Below are 20,666 nucleotides of genomic sequence, written 5' to 3'. Positions count from 1 at the left end.
GCCCACCCTATACATGGTCTTGGGTACACACCCCCCTGCATAGACATACCTAATAGTTCAGCCTGTCTACCCATCTATTCACCTTTATACCCATTTTGCCTTTACTGACAATGCAGTATTGTATGTGCAAAAGAGTTCATCTTTTGTTGTCTATACCTCCCATGTACCTCTCTCTGTTTTCTTCTTCCTCAGTGCCACCATGTTGATCACTCACATTTGGTACACTGCTCTTCTCTTCACCCAAATCAATATTTGTTTCTACCTATCTAACGGGAGCTCTGGTAGCGTAGTGGCTAAGGCACTTGACTGCTAACCAGAAGGCTGGCGTTTCAAACCCACCAGCCACTCCTCGGAAGGAAGGTTGGGCAATCCTACTTCCGTAGTGATACTGCCTCGGAAACCCAAGGAGGGGTCGCTATGAGTCAGGGCCGACTCGACGGCACGTAACAACAACAACAACAACCACCACCTATCTAACAGTGTTCCCTCCCCTCCCCTCCTACCCCTGGTAACCAACAAATAAAATTTCCTTCTATATGTAAACCTTTCCTTGACTTTTTACAATAACAGACTAATACAATATTTGTCCTTCTATGATTAATGTACTTCACTCAGCATAATGTCCTCCAGGTTCATCCATGTGATGCAGTGTTTTGCCAATTCTATGTTATTCTTTAGGGTTGCATAGTATTCCATTGTGTGTATGTACCATAGTTTGATTATCCATCCTTCAGTTGATGGACACCTAGGTTGTTTCCATCTTTTGGCCATTGTAAATAGTGCTGTGATAAACATGGGTGTGCATATATCTGTTCTTGTAATGGCTCTCACTTCATTAGGATATATACCTAGTAGTGGAATGGCTGGGTCAAATGGTAATTCTAATTCCAGCTTTTTAAGGAATCACCATACTGCTTTTCACAGTGGTTGTACCATTTTACAGTCCCAACAGTAGTGTATGAGAATCCCAATCTCTCTGCATCCTCGCCAGCATTTGTTATTTTCTGTCTTGCTGAACTTTGCTCCTAGTGCTGGGGCAAGATGGTATCTCATTGTTGTTTTGATTTGCATCTCTCTAATGGCTAATGATTCTGAGCTTTTCTTCATATGTTTGTTGGCCGCCTGAATATCCTCTTTGGTGAAATATCTGTTCCTGTCTTCTGCCTATTTTTAATTGGATTATATGTCTTTTTGTTGTTGAGTTGTTGGAGTTTTCTATAAATTCTAGAGATAAGTCTCTTGCCAGATAATCATTGCTGAATATTTTTTCACAATCAGTAGGTTTTCTTTTCACTCTTTTGGAGAAGTCTCTGAAAGCACATCAAAATTTAATTTTTAGAAGGTCCCATTCATCTAGTTTCTCTTCCATTTGTGCATTTTGGGTTATGCTTGATAGTTTATGCCATATATTGTTGTTGTTGTTATGTGCCGTTGAGTCAGACCTGACTCATAGCGACCCCTCCTTGGGTTTCGAGGCAGTATCACTACAGAAGTAGGATTGCCTAACCTTCCTTCCGAGGAGTGGCTGGTGGGTTTGAACTGCCAGCTTTCTGGTTAGCAGTCAAGTGCCTTAGGCACTATGCTACCAGAGCTCCTATGCCATATATTAGGGCCCCTAAATTTGCCCCTAGTTTTTCCTTGAGGAACTTTATAGTTTTAGGTTTCACATTTAAGTCTTTGATCCATCTGGAGTTCGATTTTGTGTGTGGAGTGAGGTACAGATCCTGTTTCATTTTTCTACAAGTGGATATCCAGTTTTTAAGGCAGTAATTTTTGAATGTTAATTGAAGACAGTAGGATTCCTTTTGTCCTAAATACTGCTTTTCCATCTGTTTAACAGCCGTTTGATTACCTGATGTATACTGGTCATTATAACTAGAAGAGGACATAGGGGAGTAAGGATTCTGTCCCTCCCCTCATGAGCTAACAGTCAAATAAGAGACAGTTTTCATAGTAATGAATGCATTGAGTGGTTGCTTCTGTATACATTGTATTGTGATCTTGATTAGTATGTTTTTTTCAAAGGAGAGAATTATTAGGAAATGGAATTTGTCTCTAAAGAGTTCTTTTGATCTGAGATTCATGACTCGAGGGTACTCATTTGGAAATCATAAATTCATAAACCAGATATTTTAATCATTGTGACTGAATATTGCTTTCCCATTTCATGGCCCCAAAACTTTATTTAATATGAATAAATGCATGCTATTCCCATTATTATAAAAATTCTTAAATGTTTGGATAAAAATTCCATTATTACAAATACTCATTAAGATTATTCCTTATAATAATATTCAAACCATGTAAAGTTTTGGCAATAAATTTTTCACCTTCTCTCAGTATTTCAGTTGATTATATTCTTTATTATTTTTTGGTGAAAATAGCCACAACAAAACATTCACCAATTTGAATTTCCACATGTACAATTCAGTGGCAGTGGTTACATTTTCCAAGTCTTGTCACCTTTCTTGATACTCTTTTCCAAATTATTTCACCATCATTAACATAATGATTGCATTCTTAATAGAATATTTTCATATAGACAAATCATGCATGTGGGTTTTAATTTGTTGAATACTTTTATGGAGTTCAGAAAATCTCAGATTCTAAATGTAATGTTTATTAATATAATTATATTCCTGTTTTTGGGAAGTGGAGATCTGTAGATGTATTATAATAGTGTTCATTTTTAAAAAGAGCTTTTCTGTTAATAATATATTCAGAGTCTTACGTGTAATGGTCACTGTGATTTTGAGGGTGTGAAGGTATTAGGGGCAAAATTATTGGTATCCTTAGCTGCAGGTGCTTTGAGCTTAAAACAGGAAATAATTTTTGAGAAGTATTTAAAGTCATAAAGATGTACACTTGACCAGTTAGGTTGATTTGTCTTTTTTATTCTTGGTCTGCAGGATGTCAGTGGAGGAGGACCTGCTCGCTCTTACCCAGTTGGAGGCCTTTGTTATTATCTTTCTCCTCCTGAGTCCATGGGTGCCATATTTGAGGATCCTGTCCATGTAGTAGTTTATATCATCTTCATGTTGGGATCATGTGCATTCTTTTCTAAGACATGGATAGAGGTGTCTGGCTCCTCAGCCAAAGATGTAAGCATTTGGTTTATTGGGGAAAAAAAAAAAAAAATTGGAGGCTTGGGAGAAAAATGATTTTTAGATGTCAGAATAGTAATTGATGTACTATTTTATCATTTAAACTTTAATTCAGACATTCTTAACGGGGTGATGTCACACCCATGGGAACAAAAATTGGTTCTTAGAAGGTGAAAAATTTGTAGATATTACCATGGTTTGTGGCCTTCCAAAGCTCAGCCCCACCCAACACAATACTCCTTATATTTCATTTATTGCTTTGGGGAGATGATAATGAAACAAGGCTGAGAAACAGTTTAATGTACGATTAAAGTAGTTTTGCAGCACTGTATCCTCTTTCCTCAGGTTTAAGATGAGTGATGTGACAATATCTACTTCATTGTTCTTGCCTTTTATTTGGTAGTGTGTAGAATGAATTTCTTACAGAACCTGATAGACAGTAAATAGTGAAATGTTAGAGTTTTCTTTAAAAGTTGTTCTTCTTTTGGCAGGTAGCTAAACAGCTTAAAGAACAGCAAATGGTAATGAGAGGTCACAGGGATACCTCTATGGTTCATGAACTTAATAGGTAAGGCCATTAGATTTAATCCTTTATGAGAGAGAGTGCATGTGTATATATACATACTTGCTATTGCAATCTATCTTTAAATTGCTATTATTATTTGTTCAAATTCGTATTTAAAGAATTTTTCTTCTTTTCTTCACACAAAAGAGCCAAAATATAACACAAAACTTAATTGTTATCCACATCAAAATTGTTACCGTAGTTAAAATTGTATTCCCTTCACTGTGAAGCACCAGTTTAAATTAGGGTTCTCAATGTTGCCTGACTGCACATAGAATTGCTGTGGAGCTTTTTTAAAACACTGATATCTCACCTTGAGGAACTGGATTTAGTTGGTTTGGTGTAGTTCCCAGGCTTTTGGTTTTTCGGTAACAGCTTTATCAAGATAAAATTCACATACCATGTATTTTCACCCATTTGAAGGATATAGTTAGTGGTTTTTAGGATATTTGTAGTTCTGTGGGAGCTCTGGTGGCATAGTGCCTAATGCATCTGACTGCTAACCAGAAGGCTGGTGGTTCAAACCCACCAGCTGCTCCTCAGAAGAAAGACTGGGCAGTCTACTTCTGTAGAGATACCACCTTAGAAACCCAAGGAGGGGTTGCAATGAGTTGGGATTGATTTGATGACAGTGTGTTTTTTGTAGTCATTTACAATCTAATATATAAACACTATCATCACACGGAAAAGAAACCTTGTACCCATCTGCATTTTCCATCCTTCCACCACATTGTCCCTAGCAACCACTCATCTACTTTGTCTTTATAGATTTGCCTATTCTAGGTTTCATATAAATGGGAATCATAAAATTTCTCTTTTGCAAATGACTGCTTCTACTTGGTATGTTCTTGGGGTTCACCCATGTTGTACCATGTATGAAACTTCATACCTGATCACTGAATAACCTCTCAATGTAGATAGAAATTTGTTTTCTTGTTTTTTGCTATTATGAATACTTGTGTACAAGTTTTATGTGGATGTTTTTCTCTCTAGAAGTGTTGGGTCATGTAGTAAACTGTTATTTTGAAAAAATAGCCAAAGTGGCTTCATTATGTACATTCCCAATAGCAATGAGGGGAGTTCCAATTGCTACATATTCTTGTCAACACTAGTTATTCTTTATTTTAACCATCTTCTTGAGTGTAAAGTGATGCCATTGTTGTTTTGATTTGCTTTTTCCTGACAGCTAATGATGTAGAGCATCTTTTCCTGTATCATGGCCATTGTTTTTGTCCTCTTTGGAGAAATCTCTACTCAGTTACTTTGCCTATTTTTTTATCTGGGTTATTTGACTCTCTGTTGCTGAGTTAAAATATTTTAAGAATGTATTTTAGACAGAAGTGTCATCAGATATGTGATTTGCAAATTTTTTTCTCATTCTGTGTATTGTCTTTTTACATTTTTGATGATGTCTTTTAATGCAGAAAAGTTTAATTTTGAAGAAGTCCAATTTATCTATTTTTTTTCTCTGGTTGCTTATGCTGCTTTTGGTGTTGTATCTAAGAAGCCATTGTCTAACTAGAGTCACAAATATTTATTCTTGTTTTACAGTTTTGGTTCTTGCATTTAAGTCTGTGATCTACTTTGAGTTAATTTAGATGTTTGGTGTGAGGTAGCAGTCCAAATTCATTCTTTTGCATGAAACTGTATATCCAATTATCTCGGCTCCATTTATTGAATAGGCATCAGTATTTTTATTTAAACTTTTAATTTAGAAATAGAATCCGTGTACCTAACGATATTGTCTTAGTAGTCATCACTAACCTGCCATTCATGTTCCTGTGCCATCTCTGCTTCTGGTTTTTTTGGTTTAGTATTTTAAATACAGCCCTATTAGTTTTAACAGTTTTTCAGGTGATTCTACTGTGTAGCTAACTTTAAATTACTTTTGAAGAGAATCATAAAAATCTTCCATGTAAATCTATGTGCTTTTTAGGTAACATTTTCAAATTCACTTTGTTCCACAAGAGGGAGCTGAAGGTTACCTACTTAAAAATATTACACATTTTAGTACTTAAATCTAAATTGAGGCTTCTAATCTTATGCCCAAAGAATAATCACATACTATCTTTCTTGGCTATTTAGTGTTTTTTTTTTGAGTCAGAATCAATGCCATAATCATGAAGTTTTCATTCACATGTAATCTTTTATGGACAGTCTGTTAATACTTGGTCCTTTTTTGATTAGTTTAATTCTACTTCTTTAGAGAGAACCATTGTTGGCAAGGGAGCTCTGGTAGCATAGTGGCTAAGACACTTGCCTGCTAACCAGATGGCTGGCGGTTCAAACCCACCAGCCACTCCTCGGAAGGAAGGTTGGGCAATCCTACTTCCGTAGTGATAACTGCCTCGGAAACCCAAGGAGGGGTCGCTATGAGTCGGGTTTGACTCGACGGCACATAACAACAACAACAACATTGTTGGCAAAGCTGTGGCATATTACTAACTGTTCCTTTTCATATTCTTCTGCACTGACTGAGGGTTTGTGTCTTCTAGGTATATCCCCACAGCTGCTGCATTTGGTGGTCTGTGCATTGGTGCCCTGTCAGTATTAGCTGACTTCCTGGGGGCCATTGGATCTGGCACTGGAATTCTGCTTGCAGTCACAATTATTTATCAGTATTTTGAAATATTTGTTAAGGAACAGGCTGAAGTTGGTGGGATGGGTGCTTTGTTTTTCTAAATGTTTAAATACTTCTGTTTGTGTGTGTGAAAGGGTAAATATTTTGACACATTGTTTTTGTCAAATAATGCTGGTTCCCCTTTTTTTCCTTCTCAGTTTCTTGTTTTCAAGTGCTAACTGCCCCATTTCTGAAATGGGCACTGAGCTAAGCCTGTGTGCAGCATTAGTACCAGCTGCCTTAAAACTGAAGTTTACATTATTTGTTCAAAATGTACATTTAGTGTTGCCTGTAATGCTGGAAACCAATGTTTATCTCCCTTGCTGTGTTAAATCATGACGGTGAGATGGTGACATGGATTAGTTTTGCACACAACATTCAGAACACTTAAGATTTCCTCCACTTGTTTAAAAATAAATATAGTTCAAATTGCCACTTTTCCAGTATTTTTGAGCTTATTTAATGAGTTCTTGAACATTTATATCTAATCTCTATTTTAGATAATTACTTTTTATACTTTTTTAACTCACAGTATCCACCTTCCCTCCCCTCCTTGTCCCCTTTTCCCCACCCCTTTTGGCCCTTCTTAAAGCAGCCACTTAGCCCAAATGGGTGAAATTGAGCCTCAAAGTGTTATCCGTTAGTAGAAAAAACTGCTTATAATTACTCTTCCTATTTTTCATTTCTCCTTTCTTCCAGTGACAGCATAAATGTTACTGTTTTACTGTATTGGCTATGCCTTCTAATTCCAACAAGTCACTTGAGAATACTCTTTCAAGATATTATGCCCCAATTCTTTATTTTAAACCCTTAAAGAAAAGATCTAATTCTCAAGCAGTGTCTGTAGTTCAGTGGAGGTGAACAATGAGTAATTCATGCTAGGAATTTGTGTATGTTGTTGTACTTTACAGCAGCAACATAAGTGTAAACAGTAGACAATAAACTTTTATTTAATGAAACTGTTTCAGTTGTGTTAGAAAAATAAATAAATCTGATATTAAATTGTTTTCTAAGATTATTTGTATAGGTTCATTGTATTTGTATAAAATCCATCCTGAGTTGCCACTACTAATAGAGAAATGTAATTAGTTTAACAGTTTCCTAAAATATTGCGGGACAGTGACTAATAGTACTCATTTATGTGACCAACATTTGGAAAGAAACAGGAAAACCATCAGTACTAGTCCAGTCTTCATTTGAAATGGCACAGTTCTCTGCAAATAATTCATTTTTTAAAGTATGTGCTTTATTTTCCAAAAAAGATCAAACTTGATTAAAGAATCCTTGTTAGGAATGTATGTTCCATCTTTGTTAACTTTCTTATTAAGTGTATGGTGTATGTCTTGTTTAAGCTTAGAGTCATAAACCCAAATATTGTTGGTGCAAAGCAGGTCTAAAAGGCATGCAGGATAGTTAACTCAGGTCAATTGCATGGAGACCTAAGGCTCTCAGGCCATTGTTATCAGAAAAATATGGCCCCAGTGTTACTACCTCTGAATTCTTTTCAAGACAAGTTGGAAATCTGGCTTTTTATATGAAACCTTCACTTTTTAAATGATGGCAAATAAACTTTTAAAGAGTGCCAGTAAAAACACTGCCAGTGAAAACATCCAGTCTGCCAGTTCTCAAACTTGGACTTAATTTCTGAAGTGTAGTCTTTTGATGTTTATAAATAACATAAATGGCATTAGGAATATGTTCTAGGATTTAGCTGTCACTCTAAATTGCAATCTTAGGAAAAGAGACAGGTAAGATAGACATATTTCCATGCAGGCTTCTAGTATACAGAAAGATGGACCTAATAACCAGGACAAAATGGCCCTCCTCCATCAGTATTTAAGAAGTTTCTCATTCCCATGGGGAATGGCTGGTTTGTGCCAGTCTATATGCCTTAATTCTTGCTTTGCAGTAGAATAATGCCAAAAAGACTTGGTCCTTGAGAGTTCAGAGAAAAGGATTAAGGTCTTTGGAGACTCATGAAACCCATGATTTAAAATAAAATTTTAAAAGGGGTGACAGGCACAGGGGAAGGCTATTACAGCAAGTGGACAGGGCTTAGTTTTCTTATTTATAAGGAGAGTGGATTCAAATTGAATTCTGTAGTCCTATCATTCTTTCCAACCTTGTATAAGAAATCTAGTATAACTTTATATATTCATTCATAAAAAATATATCTGGATAAGACTGAACCTGCAGACAAATGAACTATGTGGCAGCAGTTTGGGCATTTAGTGCCCTGATTTTATCTGGAGAACAGCTTTTTTGTTGATTGATCATAAAGGCCTGCCTTGACGCCTGGATTCAGGACTAGAAACATGACAGGGCTGGCCAATGAGGATCATCCTGAGACTTCTATTTGAATTATCAGGAGGGGGCTAAACTCAAAAAACAATTAATCCTGGAGTTACTGGAGGCCATAAATGTCAACAAGAGGAACGCTTAGTCAAAAGACTGAGTCACTAGTTAAACTTTTGGATGACAGGGGCTTGTGTTGGGTTTCTGGTACTAATATATTCAGTTTTTAGAAACTTCAAGTACTTTTTGAGGTAGGGACAGGAAATCAAATTCTAAACATTACATGCGCACACTTGAGGAAAGTGGCCTATATTTTCATTAGTCTCTTAGTATAGTGAATGGAATCATTGATTTTTCATTACATTAGAGCTGGTTCAGTAATTAGGTGGCTAGCAGGATACCTAAATAATTGCTTATCAAGAGTGTTATTCTCTTTATCATTTTTCTTCTGCTACTCAGAGTGCACATAGCAAATAGTTCAATTAGGAGGGGCCAGGAAAATCTGTACATAGGTCTTTGTTTTTCATTGTTTAAAATACTAATGTGGTAAATAGTTATCTGCATACTCACTTACAGAGTTTATATTGGGGGCTGAGTATTGGAAGAGTTGACCTGATTTAGAATTTATGTCTATTTTCCTATAGAAATATTCTTGTTTCTAAGGCTAGATTAGAAGAGTAACAGTTTTTTTTTTTTTTTTTTTAATTTGGAGGAAATATATCTGCATTTATGTCTCTTCATTACATTAGCTAGAGTTTAACAAATTCAAATGCAGGTGACAGCCTACCTGTAATTACAGTTCCATACCACCACATGCATTCTGTGTTGCTTTTATTTTGTGAAAAAGCTAATTTCAAATCTGCATTAAATTATATTGAATACAAAGTCTGAATGAAGAAGGCCTGGTGGTCTTGTTTACAAAAACATACTGCCAATGTCCTTTTTGGCCTTAAAATTTCAGGAAGGGCACTTCAAATGGCTTAGTATTTGCATGTTTCAATGCCAAAGCATAGGAATAGACTCTGGCATCCACTGTAAGATGTTCTTCAGCTACCAGAGCTGTAGGAAACAAAAAGTAGAAGTTAGACAATACAATTAATAAAGGTTAATACTCTTTAACATTCAATCAGTATTTATAGAGCAAAGTTCCTATGCTATAGAGTCTGTAATAACAGCAGTGAACAGGTTCTTAATCTGGTGGTGGAATAAAGGATATAAAAGCAAGACTTCAGTCCCAGCATGAGATTGAAAGAAGGGCACATATGTTGAGAGAGAATATTTCACTTGTTAAAACAGCAAAGCTTTTAAGTTTATAGATCCAATTGGTATACAGAACACATTGTAGGGCTCTGCTAGTTTGAAACTAAATGGTGATGATTATTATGAAAAGATTCATGTGTTTTTTCCACCGGCAGGGGATAAACGTTTTCCCTGTGTGAATTAAAACTGTGCAAGGGAGGACTGGAATACTACTAAGAATCAGGTCTCAGAATCTTACTGCAATAGATGGAGTTGTCAAACTTCTCATCTGTCTCTGGTTTTCCTAGTTGTTTAGGAACAGACATTTTGATCCTTGAAGGCAGGGATCAGGTGCTACTCTTCAGCATGGCAGATGCTTGTTAAGTATCTGACAATATTTCTTGTAGCAAACTGAACTAAAAAGTACACTTACTCCTCACTGATCAACTATCTTGTTATTTGGCATTTATAGTAATAGTAAAAAAATCTGACTATTTTGCACATTAATAATGTATGTCTGGAAGTGATGAACATTGACATGTGAGGTGAGAGTAATGCTGGCTGTGATGGTTAAAGTCCTGTGTCCCCTTGGCTGGGCCATGACACTGGTTTAGCAGTCTTGTAATGATAAAATCTGGCAGCTCTGTCATGATGTAGTCATCCTCTGCTGTTCTGTGATGTTCGGATCTGACTCAGTGACCATTCCTTGGGTTTCTGAGGCGGTATCTCTATGGAAATAGATTGCCCAATCATCCTCTATTTTCAGATAATGCCAGTTTTTGCATAATGACCTGGTCTTTGGAGTGGGTGGGTGTATTTTCCTCACAGCATCTCATATGTTACTTGTTCAATAAATTATTTGATTACTATATTTTGATTCTAGTAAAGTTAGGCCAGCTGGTGCTTTTATCCTTCTCTCTTTATATATCTATCTCCCCCTTCTTTCCTTTCTCTTTATGCTTCCTATTTTTTCTCTCTTGTAAGACCAGAAAGGAAATTATGTGAAAAGGAAAAGAAAGGAATTTTTATAAAAGGATGCTCTTCTAATATAGAAAAATAATATAAACATATGGCATATAACATTTAAGCATGTGTGTTCCCAGTGCTTTTGCATACATTATCCCATTTAATTATACTCACACCTCATCACAGGTAGGAGCTAACTATCATTGTTCTGTTTGATGACAAAAGCTTACATAGGCTAATTAACCAGTAACTAAGAACCAATACATGGTCAGCTAAGCCTCAAACCCAGTCAGGTCTGTCAGACTCCAAAGGTGTACTGTCTATTATTTATAGCCGTGACTTTCTCTAAGTATCTAATTAATACAGTTAATAAAGGCTACTATCCCTTTACTGTAATTCTTCAGCATCATTATTCCGTCTATGAGATCATGAAGTGGATTTTACTTTAGGTCTACTTTTTAAAAACGTAAACTAAGAACAGAAGCCATCTGGGAATCTGAAATCACAGCAAATTTGAAAACTCCTTAAACAACACAGACCTTTCAAAATAAAGTGCATTGTGTATGAAGTAAAATTGTAAGCCACTGGTACTCATGGAACAAAACAGACTACTCTCACTTCAGGTCAAAAAATGTTTCAAGTTAATTTCTGAAATAATCACTTAAAAGTAGTAGAAAAATTATGTACCAATTTCCTGAAATACAACCAATCAAATATTCAAGTTATGAAAATTATTCTTCTGCTTTAAGAAATGGGTAGGGATAGACCCAGACAGCATGAAGGAACTCCTTGAAGAGCCCATTTCATACATCTTCAGTATAGTATCTCCTAATGTAGTTGTATGGGGCTTTACAATCAAAGGATACATGTCCACAAAGCCTTATTATTTTACAAAAGCCTTAAGAGATGAGCTGGCCGGGAATTACACAATATAACTACATGACCAGTGATTTACTAGCCACACAGCTAGTTTGCTTCATTATATCGGCAATTCACATTTAGTACTCTAAACTCACTACTGTCGAGTCGGATCTGACTCAGTGACCATTCCTTGGGTTTCTGAGGTGGTATCTCTATGGAAATAGATTGCCCAATCTTCCTTCTGAGGGGTGGCTGGTGGGTTTGAATCACCAGTCTTCTGGTTAGCAGTCAAATGCCTTAGGCACAATGCCACCAGAGCTCCCAGTATACAATGTTGTTGTTGTTTGCGATCGAGTCGGACCCGACTCATAGTGACCCCTCCTTGGGTTTCTGAGGCAGTATCACTACAGAAGTAGATTGTCCAGTCTTCCATACAAGGAGTGGCTGGTGGGTTTGAACCACCAGCCTTCTGGTTAGCAGTCAAGTGCCTTAGGCACTATGCTATCAGAGCTCCTCCAGTATACAATAGACACCTCAAATGTTTGTCGAACGATTATTGTTAAATTCTCCTTTAACTGATACCCTGCACAAAGAACCATACAACATAATGATGTATTTGAAGACAAGCGAAGAGATACCTACTTACACTTTTGCATTGCTATGAATTAAAGATGGAAATATAGAATAGTTTTGGCAGGTAAATAGTAGTATAATTTTGACTATTCTATGGGGGAAAAAAAGCCCTTATGGCTGAAAACGTTTTGCTCATAATTTCAAACTCTACGCCACCAAACTTCATAAAGTTTACTGGAAAACTTTATGAATAACCCTGAAACATTGTCTGATACAGTGCCAGAAGAAGAGCCCATCAGGTCGGAAGGCTCTCAAAATTTGATTGAGGGAGAGCTGAACCGTCAGAGTAGAGATGACCTTAATGATATGGATAGAGTAAAACTTTCAGAACCTCCATTGACTGATGTGGCAAGACTCAAAATGAGTAGAAACAGATGCAAACATCCATTAGCAATTGGAACGTGGAATGTACAAAGTATGAATCTAGGAAAATTGGAAGTTGTCAAAAAACGAAATGGAATGCATAAAGATTGATAACCTAGGTATTAGTGAGCTGAAATGGACTGGTTTTGGCCATTTTGAATCAGACAACCATATGATCCACTACGCCAGGAATGACAAATTGAAGAGGAATAGTGTGACATTCATGGTCACAAAGACCATTTAAAGATCTGTCCTGAAGTACAACACTGTCAGTGATAGGATAATATCCATATGCTTATGAGGAAGACCAGTTAATACTACTATTATTCAAATATATGCACCAACCACCAAAGCCAAAGATGAGGAAATTGAAGATTTCTACCAATGTCTGCAGTCTGAAATTGAATGAACATGCAATCAAGATATGTTGATTTTCACTGGTGCCTGGAATGCAAAAGTTGGAAACAAAGAAGAGTTACCTGTAGTTGGAAAATATGGCCATGGTGATAGAAATAATGCTGGAGATTGCATGACAGTATCTTGCAAGACCAACAACTTACTCATTGCAAATACCTTTTTCCAACAACATAAACAATGGCTATAAATGAGAACTTCACCAGACGGAATACACAGGAATTGGATTGACTACATCTGTGCCAAGAGGCAATGGAGAAGTTCAGTAACTTCAAGCAAAACAAGACCAGGAGCTGACTGTGCAACAGACCATCAACTGCTCATATGCACATTCAAGTTGAAGTTGAAGATAATTTAAAAAGTCCACGAGAGCCAAAATACGATCTTGATAACATCTCTCCTGAATTTAGAAACCATTTAAAGAATAGATTTGATGCACTGAGCACCAATGACTGAAAACCAAAGAAACTGTGGGAGGACATCAAAGACATCATCCATAAAGAAAGCAAGAAGTCATTAAAAAGACAGGAAAGGAAGAAAAGACAAAAATGGATGTCAGAAGAGACTCTGAAACTTGCCCTTAAGTGGAGAGGAGTTAAAGCTAACAGAAGAAGTGACAAGATAAAAGAGCTGAACAGAACATTTTGAACAGCAGCTCAAGCAGACAAAGCCAATTACTATAATGAAATGTGCAAAGACCTGGAGTTAGAAAACCAAAAGGGAAGAACATGCTCGGCATTTCTCAAGCTGAGAACTGAGGAAAAAATTTAAGCCTTGAGTTGCAATATTAAAAGATTCTATGGGCAAAATATTGAATGATGCAGGAAACATCCAAAGAACATGGAAGGAATACACAGTCACTGTACCAAAAACAATTAGTCGATGTTCATCCATGTCAAGAGGTGGCATATGATCAAGAACCAATGGTACTGAAGGAAGAAGTTGAAGCTGCACTGAAGGAATAGAAGAACAAGGCTTCATTAACTGACAGAATACCCACTGAGATGTTCCAACAAATGGATGCCACACTCTGGAGGCACTCACTCAGTTATACCAAGAGATGTGGAAGACAACTACCTGGCCAACTGACTGGAAGAGATCCATATTTGTACCCATTCCAAAGAAAGGTGATCCCACAGAATGTGGAAATTATCAAACAATATCATTAATATCACATGCAAGTAAAATCTTACTGAAGATAATTTAAAAACGGTAGCAGCAGTATATTAATAGAGAACTTCCAGAAATGCAAGCTGGATTCAGAAGAAGACATGGAATGAGGGATATCACTGTTCATATCAGATGGATCTAGCCTAAAGCAAAAGAATACCAGAAAGATGTTTACTTGTGTTTTATTGACTATACAAAAGCATTTGACTGTGTGGATTATAACAAATTATGGATAACATTGAGAAGAACGTGAATTCCAGAACACTTGATTGTACTCATGAAGAACCTATACAGAGATCAGGAGGCTGTAATTTGAACAGAACAAGGGGATACTACATGTTTCAAAATCAAGATGGGAGTGCGTCAAGGTTGTATCTTTTCACCATACTTATTCAACTTGTATGCTGAGCAAATAATCCAAGAAGCTGGACTATATGAAGAACGTGGCATCAGGATTGGAGGAAGACTCATTAACAACCTGTGATATGCAGATGACACAACTCTGCTTGCTGAAAGTGAGGATGACTTGAAGCACTTACTGATGAAGCTTAAAGACAGTCTGCAGTATGGATTATACCTCAATATAAAGAAAACAAAAATCCTCACAACTGGTGCAATAAACATCTTTATATGATGGATGGATGAAAGATTGAAGTTGTCAAGGACTTCATACTACTTGGTTCTACAGTCAACACCAATGGAAGCAGCAGTCAAGATGTCAGATGACGTATTGCATTGGGCAAATCTGCTGCAAAAGACCTCTTTCAAGTGATGAAGAACAAGGATGTCTTCTTGAAGACTAAGGTGCACCTAACCCAAGCCATGGTATTTTCAGTCACCTCTTCTACATGTGAGAGCTGGACAATGAATAAGGAAGACCAAAGAAGAGTTGATGCACTTGAGTTGTGGTGCTGCAGAAGATTGCTAAGAGTACCATGGTCTGCTAAAAGGACAAAGAAAATCTGTCCTGGAAGAAGTGCAGCCAGAATGTTCTTTGGAAGCAAGAATGGTCAACCTTTGTCTCACCTACTTTGGTCATGTTGTCAGAAGGAACTCCGGAGAAGGATATCATGTTTGGTTAAGTGGAGGGTCAACAAAGAAGGGAAAGGCCCTCAACGAGACGGATTGACACAGTGGCTGCAATGATGGGCTCAGGTATAGCAAGGATTGTGAGTCTGGCACAGGACCGGGCAGTGTTTCGTTCTTTTGTGCATACAGTTGCTATGAGTTGGAGATGACTCAATGGCACGTAACAACAACATGACACCAATGTCTAGAAAAGAAAATTAGTATTGGTCAATTGCAGTTTTGCAGTAATTTCTAGATACTTCACTAAAATGAGGAGGAATAGAAAAGAAATGGAATTATATTGAGTACTCTACCTGCTAGGCCTGGGGCAGGGAAAATATGGAAACTTGGGTAACAATCTTAAGAATGCTTACCATCAAGTCTCTTCAGCAGGTCATTCTTTGGTAAGGAAATTACTTCCATAAATTCTAAACAAACAAAGGGTAAGTGAAAACAGAGTAAAAGGACAAGAGAGCCTACCAAAACAACCCAAAATGTCTAGCCATTACCACAATACTAAGCCATCTATGTAGTCGGACATCGGAAATTGAATTGCATTACCTCCATCTCCTAGAAATAAACAGAAGGAGAAAATTTTAGCAAGGCCTGGAGTGGTAAAACACTGAAATATTTTTGTACAAAACATATCAAAAAGGGTGTAAGAATTTAACTGAAACCTGGATCTCCACTAACAATTTATATAGAGAGTAGGAAAAAAACAAAACAACAACAAAAAAACCCAGACCGTACAAAGTTCCTATTGTCCAAATAAAATATTTAATAGCAAACTTAAAGCATATTCTGTAATATGTATATTTGTCACATTAAAATGAGCCTGAGTTGTAGTGTGATACTTAAAAATAAGCCTGAGTTGCAATGTGCTACTGAACAGATATGAACAACTAAAGAGGGTGAGAAATTAAATGGGATCACCCTCATACATGACTTACTATGGTATATATATATAAATACCCCTCTTTAATAGGAGTGGGAGACAGGACATGGGGGTATTGCAGCTTTTGAATCCAAACTCTCTAAGAAATGTTATAGAACAAAGAATTTCCTAACAGCATCTCTAAATATTGAACTCAATAAGGTATAGTTAATTAAGTTGCTAACTCTTAACAATTACTTATTACCATTTTTATAATACACATGAAGACAAATCAGAGTGATTTTAAAGTTTCTCAGCATTTCCTACTTAGGCCTATAGCTCGTATTACTAAATGAGAATAAATTCCATACAGAAAATATGGGAATATGTATTTTAACATTTTATGTCAATGAAGTAATAAAAGTGTTAAAATACACAAGATTAAGAAAATAGCCAAGACTATTGATTAAGCAGGAGCTCTCGTAGCATAGTACCTAAGGGACTTGACGCTAACTAGAAGGCTGGTGGTTCAAACCCACCAGCCATTCCTCGTAGTGATACTGCCTCAGAAACCCAAGGAGGGGTAGCTATGAGTCAAGTCCGACTCAATGGCACATGACAACAACAATGATTAAACATCTAAGAAAAGCTACTTGTTCTTTTAACAAACCAAAAAACTAATAGCAAGTTAAATACCTTTAAAACAATTCAACCACCTCAAACACACTTACCAGGCTTTGGCTTAGGTCTTACATTTTCAGCATCATCTCCATTAATGGTTACTGTCACAATGTGCATAGTACAATTTGACAAACCTGGATCCATACATACAACTATGGAAAGAAGCAACAGATGACCTTAAAAAACATTAGTCAGATGCTTCAATCGCTTCTGTCATTTGTTTCACTCCTTAAATGTAACAGGAAGAAGAATGAACTCATAATTCATAGTCAGTGTAAAATTTATGCAGAATTATAGCTTATCATATTCACTCAATACAGGCTGTAGGCGCGCAGACCACGTATGTATAAGTACTCATATTTTTCCCTGAGTTCTTTAGCTAAAATTTGGTAACTCTGAGGGGTTACATGGTACTGAATTGTAAAATCCTTTCACCAAACAAGAAAAAAAAAAAAAAAAAAAAACTACTACTGAGGAATTTGGGTTATGGATGAGAGGCTAATACATAATAAAGCTTAGAATGTGAGGAATTCTGAAAGGCAACTTAATTTCAATTCTTTTCCAACTTTAGGTCCTTCTTGCTCAAACATGTTCTCACCAAGGAAGTTCATTTAAAATGGTAACCAGTCCTAATTTATTATTTCTCTTCAGTGAATTAGCTAAAATAAAAGCCACCTGAGTTCTGATCCTAAAGAATAACTACAGTTTTCTTATACCTAGTAAAATCTATTGCTGTGTTAATTTTCAAGACTTTGTCCCCAAATGCAAATGGAAAGCAATACAAACCTGGAGAACATTCAGCAATGTCACCTTTATAACCAGTTTCTTCCTCAAGCTCCCGAAGAGCAGCTGCTTCTGGGCTTTCATTGTCATCTATGAGACCTGGAAGTACAAATCATTTGTGAGGTGGGATGGGAAAGTCTGATGTTCTCTGAACCTCTTTCTTCTAATATAGGTGCTGCTGAGCTGCATTAGATGAAATTAGATTGTGAAAAGTTGTCATAGACATAAAACCGAGGCTTGGAACTTTTACAGGTGGGGGGAAGAAAACACAGCAAAAAGAGTAACACCCTACATAGATTAAGCAGGCTCTGACAGCTATCATCTATTCCTCTTATTTACAGATCTTAGTTTTTTTTTTTTTTTTTTCACGAGCATCTCAACACTGACATTTTTGTAGGGCATAGGCATGAATGGTGGTGAAATGGCCCAGCTATGTGAGTATGGCATACATAGGAAGCCTGTAAATGTTTTCTGTTTTCTCATAGGTAACATGGTGATGATAGTATTACATATCTTGCCTCCCTCCCTCCCAGAAAAATGATGCCTCACAGTGAAATGCCAAGATGAATGGTGCCAGTGAGGGAGATAAACAGAAAGGAGTAAACTGAAGGCTGGGGGACTTTAGCTAACTATAGTCATTGTGAAGAATAAGTAAAGAGGTCAATTGAATGGAGGAGAGTAGGAACTCACACTTTTTTTCCTGAAAGGAATAAAAAATATAAAGTGAAATATAAGCATACTTTTTACAAATTAATTTATGCTACTTATACAAATTAATTCCTTTAATGAGATGGTGAGTAAATTAGAAAGAACATAGCTGTTAACTATATGTCATTATAAATGAACTTTAAAAAATACCAAACATAAATCATTAATGACAGACAAATGAGATTTAATTCTTCAGACTGGGATAATCCAATAAAATCCTATAATAATAGTTGATTAAATACTGGATAACTTTCCTTATTGTGCAAATAAAAAATTGCTCTAGTTGAAATTTATTAAGACAATTTCCTTGGTCAGTTCACATATGGCCGATCAAGATGTTTTTTTCTATTTGTAGTTTTCAGGAGTTGTTGTTGTTATGTGCCGTCGAGTTGGGCCCAACTCATAGCGACCCCTCCTTGGATTTCTGAGGCAGTATCACTACAGAAGTAGATTGCCCCATCTTCCTTCCGAGGAGTGGCTGGTGGGTTTGAACCGCCAGCCTTCTGGTTAGCAGTCAAGTGCCTTAGGCACTATGCTTTTCTATCTATAGTTTTTAGGAGTTAGGAGTCTGCGAATTGTTATTATAAATTACTTGTCAGGGGAAAGATGTTAGTGATAGAAAATGAAATAAACTTACAAACTGTGGAAAAGTAAGAAATTACTCAATGAAAGCCTAGAGAGAAAGTTGCAAAGAGGAGAGTGGCATGGCTTGAAAGCAATGCTGTCACACTGTATCTTACTTCGCCTTCTTGGGCTGTATGGTGACTAGTTCCCAGGCCTTGCACTGGTCGTCCAGCAGTCCTTGAGAAGCACTTTTCAGGTTTAATTACTCACCTGCAGGGAATTCTATGCAGTAGCCACCCATTGGTGGTCGGAACTGTTTCACCAGAACAATACATTCATAATGAAGAGTTCTTTGCAGCACTGGAATAATTGCCACCCCTGTCACCAGAAAATACCAACAAGGTAATCAAGATCAATAGTGTCAGTCATTTAGCACAATCTAACTAAAATCCCATATTTTAAGAGGCCTTGCATCCAAAATCCACCCTCTATTTGCCATTAGCAATAAGTTAACGTCATCTACAATATGGGCAGTTAACTTTGGAAGCTATTCTCAACTGAAGAAAAAATAATCACACTTCCATGGTGTTTTTCTTTTTTATAAAAAGCCCATTTTTGTTATCATAATTTCTTTAAAATAAAATAAAAACTAAAGTTAAACATTCAGCCGAGTATCAAGGATATAGTGTTTACACTAATCCGTACACAGAACCATGTCTCATTGTGTAGCGAGACCATTTGTGAAGTCAGATTTCCTTAAAGCAATAAATCAAGCAAGTTCTGTTGTTTGTAGTGTACACTAGCTAGACTGAAATTTTTTTTTTTTTTTTTAGGATAAAGATCCAAGTTACTTGGCTCAATCAAAACAAAAAGAACAACAATTAACAACAAAAAACCCACTGGGTTCTAGAAAACGCATACCAGCCAAAACACAAAAAGTATTCCTCCTTAACACTTTTTCATCAGTTAAAAACAGCAGCTATAACCCAGCAAGTATTTGCTGCAGTACAAACAGAAAATAAAGCAAAGTAGAAAAATAAAAGGGAAGGAAAAAAGACCTATTGCTCAACTTCTTCTAGACCATAGGAGATTTTCAGGATTGTTTCTGGGTTTTTTATTTTCAGACAAAGCATTCACGCCAGTAAGGAAAAGTGAACTGAATGAATAGTTTTTTCCCCAATTCCATTTCCTCATCAACTTATAAAGTGTTTGATATGGATAAAGTTGTGTCAAATAAATTTTCTAAATTAAAGGCTCTCACTTAAATCTTTTGAACAGAATAGTAAGCATTTCTAGAAGTCACATTTAGATACAAGATGTAGCTTCAAATTATGATTTATGTTTGGTTATAAATCTCAGTAGGAGTCTCTATGTAGTACAAATGGATAAGCACTCAGGTAGTAACCAAAAGGTTGGCAGGTCAAATCCACCCAGAGTTGCCTTGGAAGAAAATCCTAGAGATCTATTTCCAAAAGATCACAGTTGTTGAAAAAACCCTGTGGAGCACAGTTTTACTGTGAAATACACAGGGTCACTATGAGTGGGAACTGACTCAACAGCCACTGGTTTTTTATTTTATAAGTATCAGTGTATCTTCCCCCTCAAAAACACTGCTCTGAGCTTAGATTATGTTGTTGTTGTTGTTAAGTGCCGTCGAGTTGTTTCCGACTCATAGCAACCCCATGCACAGCAGAACGGAACACTGCCCGATCCCGCGCCAGCCCCACAATCCCTGCTATACTTGAGCCCATCATCGCA

The 20,666-nt window shown here is 36.7% G+C and overlaps 2 protein-coding genes across 2 annotated transcripts in view; one reads left to right on the top strand and one right to left on the bottom strand.

Moving 5' to 3' along the window:
- SEC61A2 (SEC61 translocon subunit alpha 2) overlaps positions 1 to 6,351 on the top strand; it is a 43,930-nt gene extending 37,579 nt beyond the window's left edge. The window contains exons 11-13 of the mRNA XM_007935430.2: positions 2,910 to 3,101; positions 3,596 to 3,672; positions 6,165 to 6,351. Coding sequence (XP_007933621.2) covers positions 2,910 to 3,101; positions 3,596 to 3,672; positions 6,165 to 6,351 — 456 coding nt within the window. The remainder of the gene's footprint in view (positions 1 to 2,909; positions 3,102 to 3,595; positions 3,673 to 6,164) is intronic.
- Positions 6,352 to 9,533: 3,182 nt separating this feature from the next.
- NUDT5 (nudix hydrolase 5) overlaps positions 9,534 to 20,666 on the bottom strand; it is an 18,503-nt gene continuing 7,370 nt past the window's right edge. Inside the window, exons 4-9 of the mRNA XM_007935429.2 lie at positions 19,179 to 19,286; positions 17,640 to 17,735; positions 16,904 to 17,005; positions 15,860 to 15,868; positions 15,673 to 15,726; positions 9,534 to 9,643 (exon numbers count right to left, since the gene is read on the bottom strand). Of these exons, the coding sequence (XP_007933620.1) occupies positions 9,534 to 9,643; positions 15,673 to 15,726; positions 15,860 to 15,868; positions 16,904 to 17,005; positions 17,640 to 17,735; positions 19,179 to 19,286 (479 nt within the window). The remainder of the gene's footprint in view (positions 9,644 to 15,672; positions 15,727 to 15,859; positions 15,869 to 16,903; positions 17,006 to 17,639; positions 17,736 to 19,178; positions 19,287 to 20,666) is intronic.

Source organism: Orycteropus afer, unplaced genomic scaffold, assembly GCF_000298275.1.
Source record: "Orycteropus afer afer isolate SDZICR_OR568_19922 unplaced genomic scaffold, OryAfe1.0 scaffold00028, whole genome shotgun sequence".
In the NCBI taxonomy this organism is placed as follows: domain Eukaryota; kingdom Metazoa; phylum Chordata; class Mammalia; order Tubulidentata; family Orycteropodidae; genus Orycteropus; species Orycteropus afer.
The sequence above is the reverse complement of the archived record's forward strand: the minus strand, read 5'-3'. Positions and strand labels throughout refer to the sequence as shown.